The 22,849-nt window shown below is 44.1% G+C and overlaps 1 protein-coding gene across 1 annotated transcript; it reads right to left on the minus strand.

Annotated features, from left to right (window-relative positions):
- Positions 1-1,408: 1,408 nt before the first annotated feature.
- LOC308160719 (broad substrate specificity ATP-binding cassette transporter ABCG2-like) lies at positions 1,409-20,447 on the minus strand (the record flags this gene model as incomplete). Its single annotated transcript, XM_080534661.1, has 15 exons — positions 1,409-1,556; positions 2,195-2,289; positions 2,781-2,870; positions 3,111-3,265; positions 3,910-4,034; positions 4,373-4,462; positions 5,562-5,644; positions 9,371-9,621; positions 10,976-11,077; positions 12,505-12,656; positions 12,867-13,024; positions 16,265-16,417; positions 17,180-17,294; positions 18,004-18,063; positions 20,221-20,447. 15 exons carry the CDS (start codon positions 20,445-20,447, stop codon positions 1,409-1,411), a joined length of 2,004 nt encoding a protein of 667 aa, XP_080390787.1.
- Between the last annotated feature and the right edge of the window lie 2,402 nt (positions 20,448-22,849).

The raw sequence follows: 22,849 nt of genomic DNA on the forward strand, positions 1-22,849 counted from the left end.
CTATGGTTGAAATGACTCAATAGAGTTACGGTGGGCTTAAAGTCAGACAATGAGGTGTTTGTAGTGGACCTGTGAAGTGCATTGAAGCTGTTAGATTGGAGTTGATGGTGTGATGTTGACATATTGCGGATTACATCTATTAAGAGGTATTATGACACTGACTGAGCCACATTCAGGCTTTGTAGACATGAGACACCTGCTCTGTTTCTGAGGCCTGATTAGTCTCATGAGTTCATTTTCTTTCTTTTTAAAAAATGTGTTAGTTATTTAATTAGTTAGTTATTAGGCGTTAAAAGTCTCATGAAAGGGGGCATGGGACACATGCATGACATTCTCCAAGCATTAAATAAATAATTTTCACTTAACCATTTTGGACATCCATATGTGCCCATGTAATGCATTGTGGATATCAATCTATACCCTACACTATAGTATAGTATGTATAGAGGAAAGACCACTTGCAAAGTTACATGAAAATGTTTATAAAACGTTGTTTTCAAAAACTAGTTACATATAAAGGTAATAAACATACAAATCGTTGAAAATTCACATATACAGCATATATATGATTATTATTTCCTTTACATACAATCATAGTTCAATGTAATCAGATCATTTCAATTTGGTGTGATTAAAAAAGATCAGTGCAATCAGTGATTCATTTTTCTTATCTAGAACTAAATCATAAAGTTATAATACGGCATGGTCTCTTAATCAACTGGAACAATGATACAAAAGGCTTCAGTACTCATAAATAAACATAACATAATTAAACGATACAACAGAAATTGGAGAGCGAAGACTCAACATGAACATTCATGTGGTGCAAATATACATTCATTTAAAATGAGAATTAATATCGCTGTAACTAATAGAATATGTCCCAAACCTCAGTGCTAGGTGCAAACCATAGACACTTGCCTGGAGGTCCCCACATCTGTTTGTGCTCTAAGCCAACTCCTTGTCAAACGTTAACAACACAGAGTCACAACTTGCACTAGTTGCACTACTGTTTATACTGCAGTAGTCCCGACTGGTCCCGCTCTAGTACGACTACCATGACTTTATCACTTTATTACCTTATTCTACTTTATTATTACTTCCTTTACTTATTGTACTTTATTCTATTATTGTTTATTTTGTATCCTGCTGCAATGCCAATGTCGAAGAAGCTAAGCCTAAGAATGTTACTCTTGTGTATATTGGATTGAAAAGCAATTCTGATTCTGATTCTGATTTTGAGATTTCTGTGAGGCCAGACTGCTCGGCATGATAAGAGATATAGGGGTTGTCTAGTACCACAAACTGATCTCAGGGGAAAACAGCCGACAGAATACACTGCTGGAGGTTTGTCGTTTAACATGTAAAACCAGGAAAGAGTGAACGCTATAGCTCCAAAATTACACACTTATGTGAACTTCTTAATAAACCTCAGTTTCAGATATGCGATGATGAGGAAAATGACTGTCATGATCGCCAAGGCCAGGTGATTCTCCCACAAGCCCCATGTGGTGTACTCTATCCCCAGGTAGTCCAGGTACTGTTCTCCTGTGCACCTGGAGAGAGAATAACCAACAGTTCACCACAGTGTACCCAACAACCAATGGAGGCTTGTGGAGGTCGAAATCGGAGGACGGGCTCATTGTAATGCATGGAGTGGAATGAGGAATGGTATTAAATCACAAGATTTTATTAGTGTTTGTTCCATTCAACATGCCACGATAATAGAGGGATTTTAACGTTATGAAGTGTGCCATGGTCGTCGTCGCCTTTTTGAGATAAGATACTACACACACGATGCTACTTCTCCCCCTACTGGTGGTCCTAGGAAACCACAGGGTTTTACCAATGGCTTTTAGCAATAGGCGGCACACACTACAGCTCTCCAGGTCCAGGGTTGGTAACCACTGCCCTTTTGAAGTCAAAGCTAGTCTATCTAGACAACTGCAATGCTCTGACCTGCTCAGAAGATGGCGCTAGAGGTGCTGTAGTAACTAGGACTGCCATCATGTTTGAGACCAACTGCATTGAACCGTGTTTTTGACCGTGACCAGTTGAACCGTGATTGTGATATTACATTAATGTGGTTTCAGAGATGGTAAACACCTGTCCAGGCAGAGGGCATTTCAAACTCACTCAATGGCAATATCCACAGTGTGTGTGTAAATGTGTGTGTGTGTGTAGCTCTACTCACGTTAGTCCAGCAGTGTTGTTCATACGGTAGTCGGCACTGCCAACTGCACGGTCTTCACAGAACTTCAGCCCGACAAACTCGTTGATCTTCAGGGCCTGTTCACATACGAGAGGACACGACTTTCAGGTGGAGTAGGCTATGTGGAAGGCCGTCACATTCACACCATTTTATTTATTTAAAAAAAAAAAAAATTTGTATTTATGAACATTTTCACTTTAAGAACAAGAAACTCACAAATAGACAAGAGCCAGAGCTTCTTTACAAAAAGAAAACATACTTAATAACAAAATAGTATAAAAAAGAACGCAAAAATTGGAAACAAACAAACAAATCATGGGTCATGGGATGGTCAAATTAAATCAAAACAGAGTCTGTCTAATTGAACATACATTGTTACATATTGTACATACAATGGTCATGAGGAATCAGATGCATCGACTAAATAAATCATTCACACCGTCTTAGGAGAGCCCCAGAAGCCTGGTATGCAAGGCTATTTGGCAGTCAGTGGTTCACTCTGATAACGCTAGTCTGGATGCTAACGCTAGTCTGGATGCTAACGCTAAGGTAGAGATCCGTTACTCACCGCAAGGCCGTAGCGAGGGATACTGATGTACTTGAACCAGGCCAGCCAGTCCATGACACTGGGCAGGTTCACCAGAAGACCTGAGAAGATCTAAACACCATACCACACAATCTATCTGAAGTGATATTACTCATGTTTAACTCCTTTAGGAGAGTGCCTTTTACAAGAGATGTCGATGTAGAGAGTAAGATTGATACCAAGCGTAACAGTACTACAAAAGGTATAATGACGTTGCGTCAAGAATACAGACAAACACCGTAACATGGCGCAATAATTCACCACAGTAAAAAAGTAAGTAAAAAGTACACATTCCCCAGTCCTCTTCCTCACCATCATGAAGACGAAGCTGATGGTCATGAAGATGTTGGCCAGCGCCACGACACTCTGGTCGGCTGAGATGGCCATGGTCATGGCGGTGGCGGTGTACGTCACCAGAGTCACCGTCAGCGTAAAGATGAAGAAGGCCGCCGCCGTGGCTTTGAGCCCTGAAGAAACACGCACACGCACACGCACACACACACACACACACACACACACAGACACAGACACAGACACAGACACAGATACACGTACACACACACACACACGTACACACACACACACACACACACACACACACACACACACACACACACACACAGTGAAGTGGAGGTCGCTCTTGAAACAGCAAACACAAAACAAGCAGTTTAATGGTAACCTTCATGGATTATATCATTGAATATAGTGTATGTACTAATTAGCCATTTGCCGATGTACTGTGTGAAACACAAACAGTAGAGAATTCTTTTTTTTACCTTTATTTTACCAGATAAAATCAATTGGAACAAATTCTCATTTACAATGATGATCTGGCCAAGAATCCCCGGCAAGAATAAAAACAAACATATAAACAGAAATGAGTACAAGGGGCCAACAATATACACAATTGTGGGCAGACCACTGATGATAATGTGTTGTACTGCGAGTATAAGTGTATAAGATGTACCAAAGCAAGTCTAAGTAAGTGTATCATTTACAGTTATCATAAGAAAAAGAAATCAATGCTCGGACCAGGGGCCAATTTCTTTTCAAATTAATTTAATTACAGTAGAGAAACTACTGATTCTGCACCCTGGTGCGCTGAGCTCACCGATCATGAAGTAGACCACACAGCTGAAGACGATGGCAGGGATGGTGCGCAGGGTGATGATGTCAGTCAGGATCTTGGACAGGAAGTAAACAGACACCCGATAGTACCCACTGATGTACTCATGTCTGTAGGGGAGAGACAGAAACACACAACAACAATGATGTAACTCATACTGTGTCTGGGGGAGCCACTTTAGTTGACCTAGCATGCTAAATCTGATCAAAGGAAAAAAAACAGCTAACTGGGCCATTACATACAAATAAGCACAAAACTGAATTTCAAGGCCATATTTTAATATTAACATCGTATCTATATTCTAATGACACTCGGCGACCAAGCTGATGTGGTGTCTCTGGCCTCCTTCTAAAAACACAGAAACAGAAGTAGTTGAAGGTTGAATTCTTTAAGTCGAATGAAATTGAAAAAACAAAACCAAGAGCGTCATTGCTCCTACTGTACGTACACAAACAACTTCCTCTCTGTGATGAAGAGCTCCGCAGCGGACAGGGTGCTGAAACACTGGTTGGTGGTGATGAAGAAGAGAGCCCCCATCCTACAGGACAACGGAACAGAAAAAACATGTTGTCACACACGAGGACGAAAGAAAACAGTTGAAAACCAACTGTCCGATGTAGGCTGTATAATTGTTCAAATATGATGATATTTCATTATCATCTAATTTGATATAATGATCTAATTTGATGGATATCATGATTATGACTGGATATGGTCCAATTGCTGCCAGAGAGCAACAGAGAGAGAGAGAGAGAGAGAGAAAGAAAGGGGAGAGAGACTTGCCTGCCAGGCCTAAGCCATAGGTCCGATAAGCTGCATGCACTGGGCCGAACTACACCCATCATACACTGACATTGAATATAATAATATCAAATCCTCATGTTCCTCCAAGTCATGCGTGAATTGAAAAGAAGAACTTGAACTAAGAAAGATCCTGAGTGTTGGATGTGTGGGCCGTCATGCTTTTAAGTACGAGGTTATAGGCCCAATACAATACTGGGTGAAGTCAGGTTATATCCTGACTCCATCCTAAAGACCTCTACATCCCCACTGTACAGTTTCTCTACTGTCAATAGCATCCTCTAGCATTGTGACTGCCAATGGCTGTCCTAGCATAGATTTGTTTTTCTTATGATGACGGATGTATAGATGATTCACTTACTTTAGACAAACGTACTTGTTGTAAGTCGCTCTGGATAAAGGCGTCTGCTAAATGTCTAAAATGTAAAGTGTAAATGTAAAGTATGATTATGGTAAGAGGATTAATAGGGCCGGAATTATTGCGCTTATCACACCTCCTCTCCCGAGGGAAACCCTGAGCTTACATGCAGACGCCCGCTCGGGGGGTTCGCTCACGGTACACTTTCTCCAGATTCATCGGAATTAGATTGACTCAAATTAAAATAATTAAAATAAAATAAAATAAAAACATGCACAGTATCACTTTGTCTTGTGAATGTATGGTTTTGTCTTGTGAATGCATGGTTTTGTCTTGTGAATGTATGGTTTTGTCTTGTGAATGTATGGTTTTGGAAACCAAGAAATCATATGGATCTAAATGTATCACAACATGCATACACATCAAAAAGAGTCAGATGGGTTCTGTTAGGGTGTTGTGAGTAGAACTGTCCACCCACCGGTTCTGTATTCCACTCTGGTCGTTCTTCACGCCGAAGAAAATGGCGCCTACGATTAGAGCCAGGAAAATGGTGACTCCCAGCTACCCAAAACAGAAACATGGGACGTTAATTAAGTAGTCAGGGTCAAAGGCCACCATCAGAAAGTCATATCTCTGTCATGGCATTGGCTAAACAACAGTAAATGTCTGACAATATGCCTTACAACTGGTTAGAGACTTCCATCGCATGAGGGAGCATGCTTGATCAAAGCCTCTGACCTTGCTTTAATGTAAACTAATCTCTTTGGTCTATAGCAGGAGGGTTTAACTCCTAGGATTTCTGCAGGGTGAAGAAAAACAAGTATGGGCTGAACGCCAGTCTGACTCCGGCCACTTTCTTCCATTTGTAAAACTACAGTGTGGTATTGTTTTCAATCTATATCAAGGTTCATTACACTGGTTCTTCTGTTCAAACGAGATTGAAAGGAAATGCACTGAGCTTGTGTGAAAAAAAGAAAAGAAAAGAAAAGAAGCGAAACCTGAATGTGTCGCTTCAAAAAGAAAACAAAAGATGCCATATCATATACAAGAGTAACGTTCTACACCAGGATACACTAGGTGAGATGAGTGTATCCACTCTTGCTCTTGCCTATGTAGAGGGAGAGTTCTAACACAGATAAAATATACAAAATTACTTTATATATTATATTATTATACTTTAAAAATGATATATATTACATTATTATACTTTCTTTTTTTTTATTATAAAAAATAAATAAATCTGCAGGAAGGACTCTGATGGGAACCAGCTTAGTCCAGTAGAATGTAGACCAGTACCAGACGCACAGACTGACTAGATCAAACACACTCCTCTCTTCTGCTCCTCCACGCTCAACCATGGCCATGACGCCACACACCGTGAGTAGAGAAAGTGAAGGATGGAAGAAAGGATAGAGAGAGAGAGAGAGAGAGAGAGAGAGAGAGAGAGAGAGAGAGAAGGAGCAACAAGAGTGTTTGAGAGAGTGAGAGAGAGATAGAGAGAGTGAGAGATAAAGAGAGTGAGAGAGAGATAGAGATAGAGAGAGAGAGGAACAAGAGCAAGAGAAAAGAGGAACAAGAAAAAGAAAAAGAGAGTGCGACAACAACGTGTGTTTTAATCCTGACGGGTTACAGCTTATGACAGGCCTAAGCGGAGCCTAGCCAGGTTCCCAGGGTGAAAGGATAAGCTAATAAGGTTGAGCCTTTTTCACCTCCCCTCTCCTCCCCTCCCCTCACCCCCCCCTCACCTCCACTCACCCCCCCTCTCACCTCCCCTCCCCTCCCCTCACCCCCCCCTCCCCTCACCTCACCCCCCGAGGCGGAGCACAGGTCAGGACGCCATCATGTGATAGGCCATGGCCCGGTCCAAGGGGGCTTTGGTCAGATATGATATCAGTTCAGATTGGGGCTGGGGGGAGGGGGGCTGGGGGCGGGGGGGACACCGGGGTCACACCGCTCACCAAAGCTGATAAGTCGCCCCGAGGCGCCCCCGGGAGGATTACTGAGATTTATTTGGGTCCGATTAGCTGTTAATAATTCTTAAAGTGAGGAACTTCAGATGGCATTTTGTTGCCATGGGGGTGGCTAATGAGAGCACTAAGTCACCCCCCCCCCACCCACCACCTTCATAACCGCCAGCCCAGACTCCCCCATCCCCCCTCTTACCCCACCACCCCCTCGACGCAAGTCGGATCGGTCCAAAAAGGCAGAAAAAGAAAGGGGCCGCAATTGAAAGTCATATTATTCTCATGTCACTTGTTTCCCGGGTGGAGGTTAAGTCCTGTCATACGGTTGTCACAGCGAGAGGAACGCAAATGCATTTCCTTGAATTCTCTCATCTGGGGGGTGTTTGAAAAGGAGTTGAGGTGATATTGGTACAACACATCTGAGGCGTTTAACCGACCAATAGTAATCCACTCTTCAACACTGGGTCTGTTGGAGCTCCGCTAGACGCAGACTGGGGCCATTTTAGTCTCCATGACGACAACAACAGTGACAATAATAATAATAATAATAACTTTATTTGTATAGCGCTTTTCCTGCAAACGTTGCAGCTCAAAGTGCTTTAATCATTATATAATCTTAATTTAATTATTTTGTAATTTAAAGGCAATATTAAAAAGATGGGTTTTTAGTCTTGACATATCTGCTGAGGTTGCATCCCTAATGTAAACTGGCAGTGCATTCCTCAATTTGGGTGCATAAAATGAGAATGCAGCCTCACCAAATCTCTTTTGGTGAGCCTCACCAATGCTGCCCTATAGACTTTAGTTCAGCCTATTTACCTCATTTCAGCCGTTACATGTATCCCAGGGGAGGCTGGTGGAGGTAGAAATCGGAGGACAGGCTCATTGTAATGGATGGAATGGAATGAGGAATGGTATCAAACACATGTGGTTTCTCCCTCCATGGGTGTGGTGTGTTCAACACTGCTAGGGAGTCGTATTTGGTCTTCTGGACCATCGCGCTACTTAGAAACCTTTAACCTAATCGAGAATCCACTCAAACCGGCGCCTCCCTTTCCATCCACAGTAAGTGTAAGTGAGTGGTGTGGGTTTCATCTTGATAGTAGACTCATCGAAACATGACGAACCCCTGGAAGTATGACTCATGCACCACACCGCATTCCACATTAGTTTACTGTTCAGCACCTGGCGAGGAGGAGGTCTCCCCCTGGAGTGGTTCAAGGTTTCTTCCCCCTAGGGAGTTTTTCCTTGCCAATGTGCCCGATATTTTTCTCCCCTCCGGGGAGTTCTTTTCCGTGGCTTACTTTTGGGGGTCTACAGTTTGGTGCTAGATCATATTGTTGTATTGGATTTATTGTTTATTTATTGTAAATGTGATTGATTGATTGATTGATAAGTAGCAGGCCTCTTCCGCAGGGGCACAGAAAACGTTTCACCTGTTAGCCACGCATGCATGCTAGGGGTGGGCATCAATGATCGACGATCGATAATTGATCGATAAGGATCTTGGTCGATCACAAAATATTTTGATCGATAATCATATATATATATATATATATTATTATTTTTTTTAAATAATAATAATAATAATGGAAATTAGTTAGGCTGGCCTAACTGTCACCAGATTGCGTTCGTCTCTCACCCCTGAACATGTTAACATGATCATCTTTCTGAACAAGAACCAGTAGGCCTGCCGCCTACAGTCTCTCGCTGGAGTTTAAATTTAAGTTAAGCTGGACGCTCTTAAGGACACTAACGTTTTCAGTCATCCTCCTATTTGTGAGTAACTGTTTTTTTACTGCTCCTATGGTGAGTTACATATTTTCTATATTTTTATTTATAACGTAAAATGTGTTTTTAAGTTAAACAATTTAGGCTACTCACTGCCTTGTTTAAGAGGATTGTTATCTGACTGTAGTGTCTAGTTTGAATGTGAATGAATGAATGTGTGCAATAGCAACACAAATAAAGTTTTTTCCCCAAGGAAAACATGCTTGTTATTTCTGCCCTACTGTATATTTTATTTTATTTTTATTTTTTTTATGAAAAAAAAGCTTATCAATTAATCGATAATTGATCGTTAATTCTTGCGATTATCGGAAAATAATTTTTGATCGTTTGCCCAGCCCTAATGCATGCACACACACACACACACACACACACACACTAATGTATGCTAATGCCTATGGAATTGTTTACAACTGAACGTCTTGCCTGTATGTTTCTGAGGTAATACCACACAGTGACGTCACAGTGACTCTTCGTCTAAACCAAACCATGACAGAGTGAGTGGTGGGGTGGTCTGGTAGACGTCTCAACTAACCTGCGCCACAGAGGTCTGAGGGTTCAGCGCAAGGTTCCGGAAGGTTCTCTTGAGCACCCAGCGGAGCTGGTGAAGGAAGGAGCTGTTGTAGGTGATGGTGCGTGACGTGGGCCGGGCGGTGAGCTCCTTCCCCTGGGCGATGCGCTCCAGCTCCGCCAGCGTGTCCCTGGAGTAGGAACAGCTCCTGTACTCCTCCACCAGGCGGTCCTCGATGCTCTGTCTGGAGACGCTCAGCTCCTCAAAGTCTATGTCTGAGAGAGAGAGAGAGAGAGAGAGAGAGAGAGAGAGAGAGAGAGAGAGAGAGAGAGAGAGAGAGAGAGAGAGAGAGAGAGAAGGAAGGAAGGTTAGAGAGAGAGAGAGAGAGAAGAAAGGAAGGTTAGAGAGAGAGAGAGAGAGAGAGAGAAGAAAGGAAGGACAGAGAGAGAGAGAGAGAAGAAAGGAAGGATAGAGAGAGATAGAGAGAGACAGAAGGAAGGATAGAGAGAGAGACAGAAGGAAGGAAGGACAGAGAGAGAGACACAGAAGGAAGGAAGGATAGAGAGAGAGAGAGAGAGAAGAAAGGAAGGTGAGAGAGAGAGACAGAAGGAAGGAAGGACAGAGAGAGAGAGAGAGAGAGACAGAAGAAAGGAAGGACAGAGAGAGAGACATACAAACAGACAGAAGGACAGAGACAGAGAGAGAGAGAGAGACATACAAACAGACAGAAGGACAGAGACAGAGAGAGAGAGAGAGACATACAAACAGACAGAAGGACAGAGAGAGAGAGAGACAGAAGGAAGGAAGGACAGAGAGAGAGAGAGAGAGAGAGAGAGACAGAAAGTATATAGCAGTATAAACCAGGGTTCTCCAGCTCCAACTCACGGATCCATCGAATGACCTTAGTTAACCTGTTTCTTAGTTTCTGTCTTTTAGAGAATACAACATGACACCCTATATCCCCTCTCCTGCGCCACTACTTATAGTAGCATCTTGCTTCACCAATGAATGACGGTGAATTCAATCTGTATTGAACATCCAAGTCTCATTACAGTACAGTCAAGGGTCAAGAGGATCAAGAGGAGTTTATTTTACTCAGTAATACAAACAACTTGTGACCCCGGGTCAGCCAGATTAAGGCGTGCTTGGAGGGAGCGGGCAAGGCAGGGAGGATGCTGTGGGGCGGGTGGGGTGTGGGGCAGGTGGCTGAGAGTTAATCCAGCTAACTCGGTGTGGTCACAGCTCTCAGTGGATCAACCCATGAGAAAAACCCTCTGATCTGCTCTGCACAATAGGTTTGTTTGGCTTTAAGCGTCTCAGGCTAAAGCTAAGGCTAAGGCTATTAGCATACAGTATTGTGGAGAGAACACGTTTTGGTACCATCGGTACGATAAGGAAATATCAGTACAATATGAACTAAGAACCAGGGGCGCCTCTGTAAATGTGCATTCTAAGCTTTCACTGTAAATTAAGAGTTTGGAAATTGATCTTTTTGAAGCTTGAAGAAAATGTGTTTTCTATGTAGAGCGAGAGGGAAATGTTTTTGTGGGAATGGATATCAATGTCAATGGGGCGTATGGTGTGCATCTGTGTGCGTGTGTGTGTGTGTGTGTGTGTGTGTGTGTGTACCTTCTGAGCCTTGCATCTTGGTCATAGCAGTGGCAGTGGAGTCTCCATTTATGACATCTAGAAAGAAGTCTGCTGGGTTGTTGTGGGCCTCACAGGCATAACCTGGGATAAGGCAACACATACACATAATCAATAAATACATCAATACACAGTGTCCTCCATGAGCTCCAAGAGGAAGCATTTTGTCTTCTTTTAGCTGTTAACAGTTTGGATTTTAAATCAAACAATAACTATGAGGTCAAATTAGAGACTCTCAGCTTTAATTCAATTGAAAGAAATTACAACCCTTTGTATACCCAGTGCCCCTATTTCAGGGCACCAAAGGTTTTGGAAAATGGGCTTCTAGTTAGTCAGGTGTGTCCGTCACAAAATGTGTGCAGGCATAACAGAGCTGTGAATGTCTAGTATTGATTCTAGGCTTTGCCTTCGGAGTCTGCTATTGGTGTCTGTCAACATGACCCTAACCCTAACCCTAACCCAGCCATTATGAGGCTGAAATATCAGAAAAATCAGAAACATGGCCAAAACCTTACACTTACAAAAATGAACAGTTTGTAACATAATTTAAAAAGAAAGACAACACTGGTGAGCTCAGAAATCGCAAACCAAAGGAAGGCTTCTACCGTGGATGACTGAAGAACGCTCACCATAATCAAGGATAAATAAACACACAAACACAAAAAACACAGATCAGGAACACTCTCCAGGGGGTAGGCGTGAATGTGTCAGAGACCACCATACAACATACAGCACCATCTACAGAACACATCACTAACACATCACCAACCAAACTACAGAGGCTTTACTGTGAGGTGCAAACCACTAGTCTGCAGTCCTCAAAAAAAGACAGTCAGGTTACAGTTGATTAAATAACACACAAACACCCTGCAGGTCTGGAGAACAGGTTGGTCTTGTGGTAGATAAGATGAATATTATCATCATATATTATATCATGTGCCACAGTGATTGCAAGAAGATTCAAGGCTGCAACATATCACCTCACCTGTGAAATATGCCGGAGGGGGTGCTGCAGTTTGGGCATGTATAGTTGCCACAAGAACTGGCTAACTTGTCTTAATTGATGATGTTAATGCTGAGAGCAGCAGCAGAATGTATTCTGAAGTGTACAGAAACATCTTGTCTGCTCGAGTAGAAGCAAATGCTTACAAATTCATTGGATGGCATTGGATGGGAGTCCAAAAGAGGACAGTTCTTGACTGGCCAAGTCAATCTTCAGATTTAAATTTTAGGCAAAAAGACTTCAAAACGAACATCTGTAGATGGTCGCGTACTGCAGGCCTGGCAGAGCATCACCAGAGAATATCTTGCATCTGGTGGGGTCAATGGGTCATAGACTTAAATATGATACAAATTTCAGAGTTCCTTTTCCAGAGTTTTCTTCTCTACATACTGTATGTAATCCTTATATATAACCTCAGCCTAAGTCATAACATACTCTCTGTAAATCAATGCCAAAATGGCAACCATTTAGACTTTGTGTGTGCAGTAGCAATGATATTGAGGGTTACCTATGTTGGCGAAGTAGTCCAAGGCATTCTGGGCCGGCCCGTGGTACACATGCTTACCGCTAACCAACAGGGTCAGGGAGTCAAACAGCCGGTAGATGGAGTAACGCGGTTGGTGGATGGACATAATGATGGTGCGTCCGTGGTTGGCCATTCTGAAGGAGGTAGCCAATTAAAAGAAAGCAACCGATCCTTGTAACCCGCACAGCTAATCAGAAAAGCACGTCATCTTTAATGAACCACATCTCAGCTGATCTGATATCAGGAAATGTCAGGAAATGATGAAATGTCTACGAACGACAGTTGACAGCACATTGAGCAGCAGCAGAGCTAGCGTCGCTAGAGGACTTCATTACCCAGGGTACCTTTTAAGCAGCAGGAGGACAGAGTTGGCTGTGCTAGCGTCCAGACCTGTGGTGGGTTCATCCAGGAACAGAACCGAAGGGTCGATGATCAGTTCCATACCGATGTTAGTCCTCTTCCTCTCTCCCCCGGAGATACCTCGGATCATCTGGGTACCGACCTGAGCAGGACAACAGTCACACACACCAACATTTTACATTACATTTTAAAACCAGAGATTTACAAATAGAGATTACAGGGGACAGTCTCCCCGGTGTAATATAGGGCTACGTGCTCTTACTCAAAGGGCACACTTGTGGTGGTGTTCCCTGGTGGGATTTGAACTCCTAATGACCTTCTGATCACCAGACCAACTCACTCTCCACTAGAACACCATTACCCCCTCATCCTCATACGCTGTCCTTCATATAGTGCAGAACAGACCTTGTACAGGACATGGCCCCGCTGCACTTGCAGTATGTACCTGACAAGCTATGACAGCCCTCATAATATGTTCACGTCAAGCAGAAGCCGTTGGTAGAAATGAATGAATGAATGGTCTTTATTGTCATTGATATAGTACAGGTACCAAACAACGAAATTTGGGAGGGGGGGCTCCCCTGGTGCTAGGGGAAAAAAAAAAAAAAAAAAAAAAAAAAAGGGAAAAGAGCTGGTTTACATAAATAAAGGCTATGTACACTATCCACTATACTATACTATACAAATAAAACACTGTGCTGTACTCTATGCTATGCTATACCTATTCTAACATTTCCTATCTGAACCTTATGTACCCGAGGGTTGTCATATTGCACATAGTGTTATTGCACATTCATTTAAAGTGTCGCAGTTTGCAGGTTTGAAATGTTCACAGTCGTGTTTCAGTGTTGCACTTGATTTCAATCTAGTAGCTGCCATCAAATTGTCTAGATTGTCCAGGGCCTAGAACCTAGGTCTTTGCTGTGTTCAGGGCCTGAATGGCCCTGGGGTAGAAGCTGAGCTTCAGTCTGTTTGTCCTTGCGAACATGGTCCTGAACCGCCTGTCCGAGGGCAGCCGAGCAAAGTGTTCGTACCCAGGGTGGGATGGGTCTCTGGAGATCTTGGAGGCCTTCCTGAGGCAGCGTGTGTTGTACAGCTCTTCCAGAGAGGGGAGGGGGGCGCCGGTGATCTTCTGGGCCGATCTCACGACTCTCTGTAGCGCATTCCTCTCTGCGGCTGTGCAGATGGAGAACCACACGCAGATGCAGTAGGTGAGGATGCTCTCCACTGCGCAGCGGTAGAAGGTCACCAGCATCTCCTGTCCGATGTGGTCTTTCCTGAGGACTCTCAGGAAGTAGAGCCGCTGTTGTGCCTTCTTGATGATGGCTGCTGTGTTGATCTTCCAGGACAGGTCATCCTGTATGTGCACCCCCAGGAATCGGAGGGTTGAGACTCTCTCCACGCTCCCTCCATCGACGAGCAGGGGCTGGACCTCAGATTTTTTCCTCCTGAAGTCCACGATGATTTCCTGGGTCTTTGACTGGTTCAGCAGCAGGTTGTTAACCTTGCACAGCTTGCCCAGCTGCTCCACCTCATCCCTGTACGCCGCCTCGTCCCCCCCCCGAGATGCAGCCCACCGCGGTGGTGTCGTCTGCAAACTTTACGATGGAGTTGCTGGGGTGGACGGGGGTGAAGTCGTAGGTGTAGAGGTTGTAGAGGATGGGGCTTAGCACGCAGCCCTGGGGGGACCCAGTGCTGAGTCTGAGGGCTGTGGAGGTGTGGGAGCCCACCCGCACCCTCTGGGGGCGGTCAGACAGGAAGTCCTTGATCCATGCACATATAGAGTGTGATAGTCCCAGGTCTAGTAGTTTGGTCACTAGCCTGTCTGGAAGGATGGTGTTGAAGGCAGAGCTGAAGTCCACAAAGAGCAGTCTCGCGTAGCTGTTTCCCCTCTCCAGGTGGGATAGAGTGGAGTGGAGAGTCGTCGCGATGGCGTCCTCTGTGGACCTGTGGGCTCTGTAGACGAACTGGTATGGATCCAGGTTGGGCGGGAGGCGTGTGACTATGTGGGCCCGGACTAGTTTCTCGAAGCACTTCATTATGATTGGTGTGAGTGCCACCGGGCGGTAGTCGTTTAGGCAGCTCACCGTGCTTTTCTTCGGGACTGGGATGATAGGTGAGGTTTTCAGGCAGGGTGGGATGGTGGCCTGGGACAGGGACTGGTTAAAGATGTTGGTGAAAACCCTGGCCAGCTGGTCGGCGCAGTCCCTCAGCACCCGTCCCAGGACGCCATCCGGCCCTGAGGCTTTCCTGGGGTCCACCGCCTTCAGCACGCGTCTCACTTCATGCTCTGTGAGGGTGAGGCTGCTGAGAGCTGGAGAGAGTGGTGTTTGTGTTGTGCAAGAAAGCAAGAGTTTCACTGCTCATCTATAAAGTCAAAACATGACATTGTTGGTTGCTCCAAAGGGTTAATCGGTTTCAAATGATCCTTCAGGTAACCAGGTCAGTCCCATTGTGGTCGTAATCTTTCTTTACAAGAGAGCCCAGGCCAAGAGGTTCATATTGTATCTAAGTCATTACTCAATTCTAAATAGGTATTTTGCTCTAAGTGGTAAATGGACACTCATATATTATTATATGCCTTATTATAGGCCTTATAGGCCTTATTCCAAAGCGCTTTACAATGGCCACTCATTCACCCACTCACACACCAAGCTACCATGCAAGGCACAGGCCCGCTCATCGAGAGCAATTTCGGGTTCAGTGTCTTGCCCACTCTACATATCTACTTGGTCACGGTGCGATGCATCAAATGTGTTTCGTAGATGCTAAGTGGGATTCCTAGGGCCCTGTCCCTAGGGCCCTGTCCCTCACCCTAATCCGTACATCATTAAGATTCATTGTTAACTCAACACACATCACAACTCAATCAATGACAGGCGTACCCCCCCCCCACACACACACACACATGCGACGAAGATTGACTTCCAAGACGACATCACCTATACAAGGGACCCAACTTCTCCAACACACACAAAACGAACACCAAAGTGTTTCTTTGGAGAAAAAACTGATCCATACGACACAGGAGAAGCTTTCACCCCAAACGCACCTTTTAAGACCTGATAGTGTCAAACCCCAGCTTCTTTGATTCCACAGTATCATCTGGTTGAGGAATCCACCACAGCACTATTCTAAGCCTTAGACCCAAAGGGTAATACGAAACCTTACCCTAACCCATAACTAAACATAACGCTTACCTTAAACGGCTTCATTCTCAACTGGAACAGTGTCTGAGCATCCCAAGGATCCCAGGTCCACATTCCCATGTGTTACAGTGATAATAAAAATATTGTATAACAACACATTTGATTTATTAGGCCCCTTTCTAGACATCTTAGGTCTCCTTATATAAAAAAAAGAAAGAAAACCAGAGCAGTACCTTGGAGTCGGCCACCTTGGTGAGGCCCAGCTCCTTGATGAGTTGGTTGACCCGGGCCTCCTTCTCCCTCTGGGCCACGCTGCTGGGCAGACGCAGCGCTGCAGAGAAACGCAGGTTCTCCCTCACCGTCAGAGTCCCCATGACAACGTCGTCCTGCTCTCAGAGAGAGGGAGGGAGAGGGTCACACAGAGAGAGGGAGGAAGAGGGTCACACAGAGAGAGAGAGGAAGGGGGTCACACAGAGAGAGTCACACAGGGTCACACAGAGAGAGAGAGTCACACAGGGTCACACAGAGAGAGTCACACAGGGTCACACAGAGAGAGTCACACAGGGTCACACAGGGAGGGTCACAGACAGACAGACAGACAGACAGGGTCACAGAGAGAGGGAGGGTCAGACAGACAGGGTCACACAGAGAGAGTCACACAGGGTCACACAGAGAGAGTCACAGACAGACAGACAGGGTCAGACAGACGGACAGACAGGGTCACAGAGAGAGGGAGACAGGGTCACACAGACAGACAGACAGGGTCACACAGACAGACAGACAGGGTCACAGAGAGAGGGAGACAGGGTCACACAGACAGACAGACAGGGTCAGAGAGAGAGGGAGACAGGGTCACACAGACAGACAGACAGGGTCACACAGACAGACAGACAGGGTCAGAGAGAGACGGAGTCAGGGACACAGGCTCAGACGTCATTCACTGGGGTCAGTAACACTGACAATATCTAGAAGAGTTACTTTTACCAATAAAATGTCTTCACTTTCTTTGATTCACTGTTTTATGTCACGGTCTCCTTTTACATAAGTTTAATGTTTGATTAAACTGAAGAGGGATAAGGTATTATGTTAATAATACAATATTACAACAATATTATTCATATTGAGCTTCTGAATGATGCTAGACGTACCTGAACAACATAGCCAGAGAGACACTTGAAGTTGGGAGGTTGTGGCGCCCCGTCAATCAGAACCTCTCCTGAGAGACCCGCCGGGTCCTTTCTGGCCGCCAGAACATCCAGGAACCTAAACACAACATCACAACAACAACAACGGGTGAATCTCAAATGCTTCCTCCAATCTTCTCTCTCCCCTCGCCTCCTTCTGAAAATACGTTGGAGGAACCTGTGGTCTTCTCCACCAATGGGCTTTGAGAAGGAGGCTCCAAGGAGGAGCCATGACATCAAGGAAACGCCATGACGCTGGTAACCTGTGACAACGGCACAAGCCAATGTTGAACATGCTTCACAGGTTAAATGGGTGATATTAGATTAGATGAAACTTTATTCTCATTTAGCATAGAAATGATAAGTGCAGTATGATAGGTAAAGTAGATAGTATTTATATATAAGAGATGGATAACAATAAGCTATGTACAGTTATGGCATGTACAGATGTATAATTAGAGACTAATATGAGAAATATGTTATGTGCAAAAATATTTTATGTGCAAAAATATGGTATGTGCAAAAATATGATATGTGCAAAAATATGATATGTGCCAAATCTAAAAAGACTTCTACTACTTCCTCGCATCCACGGCTCCTTCTCAAAACTCACTGGGAGGAGAAGATTCTGAGGGTTAGATTCTGAGGGTTAGATTCTGAGGGTGCTCCACGCTGACCTTCTCCTCCAATGAGCTTTGCAGAGGCTGCGTGAGAGGACACGAGGTATCACGGAGAGACTTAAGAGATTCAACCGTCGTTTGATGTGAGGGAAAAGGGAAAGTACTTACGAGGACTTTCCACTTCCTGTGGGTCCTAGGATGGCGTTCAGACCAGGTCTCATGATGCCGCTGTAAGACAGTAAAGACACACATACGAGGTCTCATACACCGTCTCATATAACGTCTCATATAACATCTCATACAACGTCTCATACGAAGTCTCTTACACCGTCTGATACAATGTCTCATACAATGACGTGATGATATACCTTATGACACAGTTTATAGCCTTCAAGTCATTCAAGTGATTACATTTACACTTAAATGTTTTGGCATTTAGCAGACGCCTTTATCCAAAGCGACTTACAACAAATTTAGTTAAGTTAGTGAATCATCTACTGTCAGTCATGGGGCCAGTGGCAGGCAGTGATGGGCAAATACATTTAGTTCCTCTTATTCTTTTATGCTGTATTGCGAGATGCTATGAAAAAAAAGTATTGGACCATTACATATGGCATAAGTTATATCACACCGTTTCTGCCCGTTAATCCAGTGTCGAGTACATCGAGTCACTCCAGCCTAGTCATGCATACAGCAGACATACCGTACACAACGGAAAGGTATGCAAGAATGTAGAGTGGGAGGTTTTGGGAGGTTCATCATTAACAATTATGATAATCACAGAAAAGAACAGTTATACCATGGTATTCAAAAAGCAACCCTGTCCGTCAAATGACATATAAAAAAAAAAAGCTGCATTAAAAAGCCCTTGTGTAGAGGATCACGTGACAGTGTTTAATTCTCTTCCCTGGCAGCCTGCTCCGGAGTGTATCAGGGAGATTATACGCAGGAAACCATGCTTAATATCATATAATTAACACTAGGGGCAAACGGCCCAAAATTGAGAAATGATGCATTCCTGCCTGGGAAATGTCGGGTGTGTTTAACTCCATCAAGACGAGAGGCAGTTGAAGGTTTCGGTTGGCCGTTAATCATTGTATTCTGAGTTGGGGACCATAGTAGGACCCTGTCCTAATACTCTCAAACTGCATCCTTCCTTTCATCCCTTTCTTGAAGTGATCACTGATCTATCGGATTGTGATTCTGTTGGATTGGTCAATGCAAGCTGGTCCCTGCATTGATTTCACCAATTCCATCACCCCCTGTCAGGTCAGTGATTCCCTCTAGGGGGGAGGGAGGTAGGAAGGATTAGTTTAAAGGGAATTTAAACAGGGCCTAAGCCACCAATGCAACCACTTTAGCATTACCCCCCCCCCACCCATGTCTAGTGGTTATCAATGAGTAAGTACAGTATCAGTATGTAATATGTCATGGTGCTTCTAAGTAAACACAGGGATAGGTGGGCACACTGGGATAGGTGGGCATGACACTAGGCAACAGGACAAACACCATCTGTCAGTGATCTCTCATAGAACAACATGGACACAGATATTCTCATGGACACAGGGACACACGGACACACACACACACGCGCACATAGGTACACACGCACACTCACACACGCACACGCACACACAAACACACACACACACACACACACACACACACACACACACACACACACACCCCTCTTCCTCTAATAAAGTTAGATCCTTAAAAAAAAGTGTTCCTTTAAGTCACTAGCAACAGGGAGAAATACATACATACACAAATACACAGAAGCCATAACAAGAATAAACAAGTTGATCCTCAGGGGCAGAAAGAGGAAAACTCTCCAAATCAAATTCACTTGACTTCATAACTACTGGCTCGGCCCAATGTGAAGAGATGTCATTGAGGGGTTGAAGGGCGTATTAACTATATTACCTATTAACCTATATTTCAGGTCCACCAGAACCGTGAGTGCGTGCGCATGTGTGACTTTCAGGCTCACTAGAATTTCTGTTTGTGTACATGTACACAGTGTTTGCGTGTGTGTGTGTGTGTGTGTGTGTGTGTGCTTGCGTGCTTGCTTGCTTGCTTGCGTGCATGCTTGCGCAGGTGTCTGAGTGTGCATACATGCGTGCAAACGTGTGTGCTTGTGCATGTGTGTGTGTGTGTGTGTGTGTGTGTGTGCGTGCTTGCTTGCGTGCAGGTGTCTGAGTGTGCATACATGCGTGCATACGTGTGTGCTTGTGCATGTGTGTGCATGTGTGTGCATGTGTGTGCGTGTGTGTGTGTGTGTGTGTGCATGTGTGTGTGTGTGTGTGTGTGCATGTGTGTGTGTGTGTGTGTGTGTGTGTGTGTGCATGTGTGTGCCATCCCAGATGATCCATCCTCACTCACTTCAGGTCCACCAGGATGTCCTTGGGGGAGGTCTTCCTGCGGCCCAGCGGGCCCGTGGTCACCTCCACCCGGTACTGGATGTTGTGGAAGCTGACGGTGGCGCCGCGCGGCTGCTTGGCCTGCTGCTCCACGGAGGTGACCGCCTTCGCCCTGCCCGTCCCGTTGGTGCTCACGTTGTCCATCATGGCGATGGTGATGTGATTGGCTCGATCCGTCGTCGTCGTCATCCTCCTCAGCGGTCGCCCTCTGTGAGGATGGGAGGACGGCATGAATTAGCAAGGAATACATTCAATGTTCTTGTATTGCTGTTTTGAAACATCATGTCAGTGTATACAAATACATTGATCGATAGGTTCTCGATACGTTGATGTGGGAATTCAAGTGGTGTTTGCTTGACGGCTGGTTGAGTCAGAAGAGGCGTTTTAGCCTTTGGGAAACATTGAGGAGCGAACCTTGAGGGAAGGTTGCTTCACAGTAACAGAAACTTGAGAAGGAGTTAACAAACCACGTTTGAGAAATAGAGAGGATGCCCTTGTTCTATTCCTCAACACATTTAGATGTGGTGGAAGTGAACACATTAGGTATGTTGGTCACGGGCAGCATATTTTAACCACATTTAGTTATAGTCTGTCAGCTGTGTCATGAGCGCTACGTGGATGAACGGTATGTGTGAGGTCACCCATCCTAACAAAAATGTAATTAGGGACTCGAGCACACGGCCTCTGCTTGTAAACAGGTAATGAGTCTGATGTTTCAGTCAGAGCCGGAGACTACAGCTGGGAATAAGCCTGTAGGCTAAAGCTGCTGCTTTTACTGCACAGTTAATTAATGGGGACTGTCCACAAAATGATAAACTAATAAACTAAACTACACTAAAGACCTTCGTCAAGCATGGATGAAAACACCCATCACTTTGAAATGGAGTAGCTCCTGTCAGAGTCCCTGGTAACAAACAGACTTTTATACTAAAGACACGTTGAAGGGGTTCAATTAGGTTGTTAATTACAATTTGGAGTTATAGAGGTCAATAGTAGCCATTGCACCATACCTCTGGGTTATGCTTGTTAAAGTCAAATGTATCCAATTGATTGAACATATTGAAGATTATAGGAATGTACACACACACACTGGAGGACCATGTAGCCGCCTCAGATGGGACCTATAGGAGCCAACAGTAACTTTGTTTAGACTAGTGTGACAAAGGCTCTTTGCATGCTGGTATTTTGCCATGCCAACCATCCTTACAATAATTGTTTTGTATGCATTTGATTTTCTAATATCATATAAGAAATATGAGATTTCTGAGATTTGCAATTAATAACTTTACTTACCATAATGGGGTGTACCTGACTGGGATGTAATTAATTAATTGATGACATTGTCTTTAACCCCTTTATTTTTTCCTTGATAAAAAAACATTATATTTATATTGATATATACATTTTTTTTGTTTATGTTTTTGATGTGAAAAACTAAAACAGATATTGTGCAAGAAATATTGCACTTTCATTGACTACATTGTTGCCAGTGACTGTTTACAAAAGGTACCTTACTACTCTCTACTATCAAAGCGTTTACTGGAAAATTATATTTGAACGAAAACAAACATAAAACACACGTGCTCTCTTAATTAAAAAGAATACCCCCCAAAAAAGATAAAAGAAGTGCATTTCATAACCTGACCGCTGCATGTCAGAACGCATCCACGAGGAGAGGTGTTGTCGGCATGCCATTCATTTTTCATATCAAATGGAGCAAATAATGTCAACAAGTTCTGTTCCAAATGTCACGCAAAGTGCGGATACTTACACAACCAACAAACGTGTCGAAGGGGACGGCTGTTCACTGGCGATGGGCTGCGGTGTCCTGACCTCTTCTCCCGGAGCCACGCGTGTCTGCAGAGTCTGATGCGGCCGACGGATTTATACTACCGATGTCGGATAGACGGAGAGGCTGTGATGAGACGACTGGCACCGCTGCATCTGACCCCTCCTCACAATGTCGTTAATTGTGCAAAGACGTGTGAACATGGTTCAACCGCGACATTGGGAAATAGAGAATTAGCTCATCATTTTTGCAATAGACTTCTAACCTCGATATTGTAGAATGGCTTTAGAATAGTTTTCAGTAAAGTAACGTACAAAATACATCTAGATTATTAAATGGATTTGGCACGTTTAAGCACATTGAATTATAGTGTAAAAAGGCATCGTACGTAAATGTATGCTTGCATAATATGGAGAAGGGTTTCCATATTAATAAAGGATTCATTATGATTCCCCCCCCCCCATCTGCATCTTACCCACTGAGCACTGAAGTGCATTTTCGTGATTTGTTAACGGAGTGAATTAGCAATTCCTTGTTTCCATTTTCTAGTGTGCTTTCAGTGGATCTTGAGAAGATGGTAGAAATATTTGTATTTATTTATTTTGGACAGAAGGAGGCCAATTAAGGAGGCTCTAGATATAAAAACATATATCTTTCAGACATTGTTATTTCCTATTGAAATGCCACAATAATCAGCAGTCATATTTTAAATATGGCAAAAAATATAGATTGAAGCCCCCGTGGGACAAAAACCTTACATTTGTCAACTTCTTACTTATGTATTCAATTTTAAATTAATTTT

Source organism: Nansenia antarctica (assembly GCF_963989245.1).
Source record: "Nansenia antarctica genome assembly, chromosome: 6".
In the NCBI taxonomy this organism is placed as follows: domain Eukaryota; kingdom Metazoa; phylum Chordata; class Actinopteri; order Argentiniformes; family Microstomatidae; genus Nansenia; species Nansenia antarctica.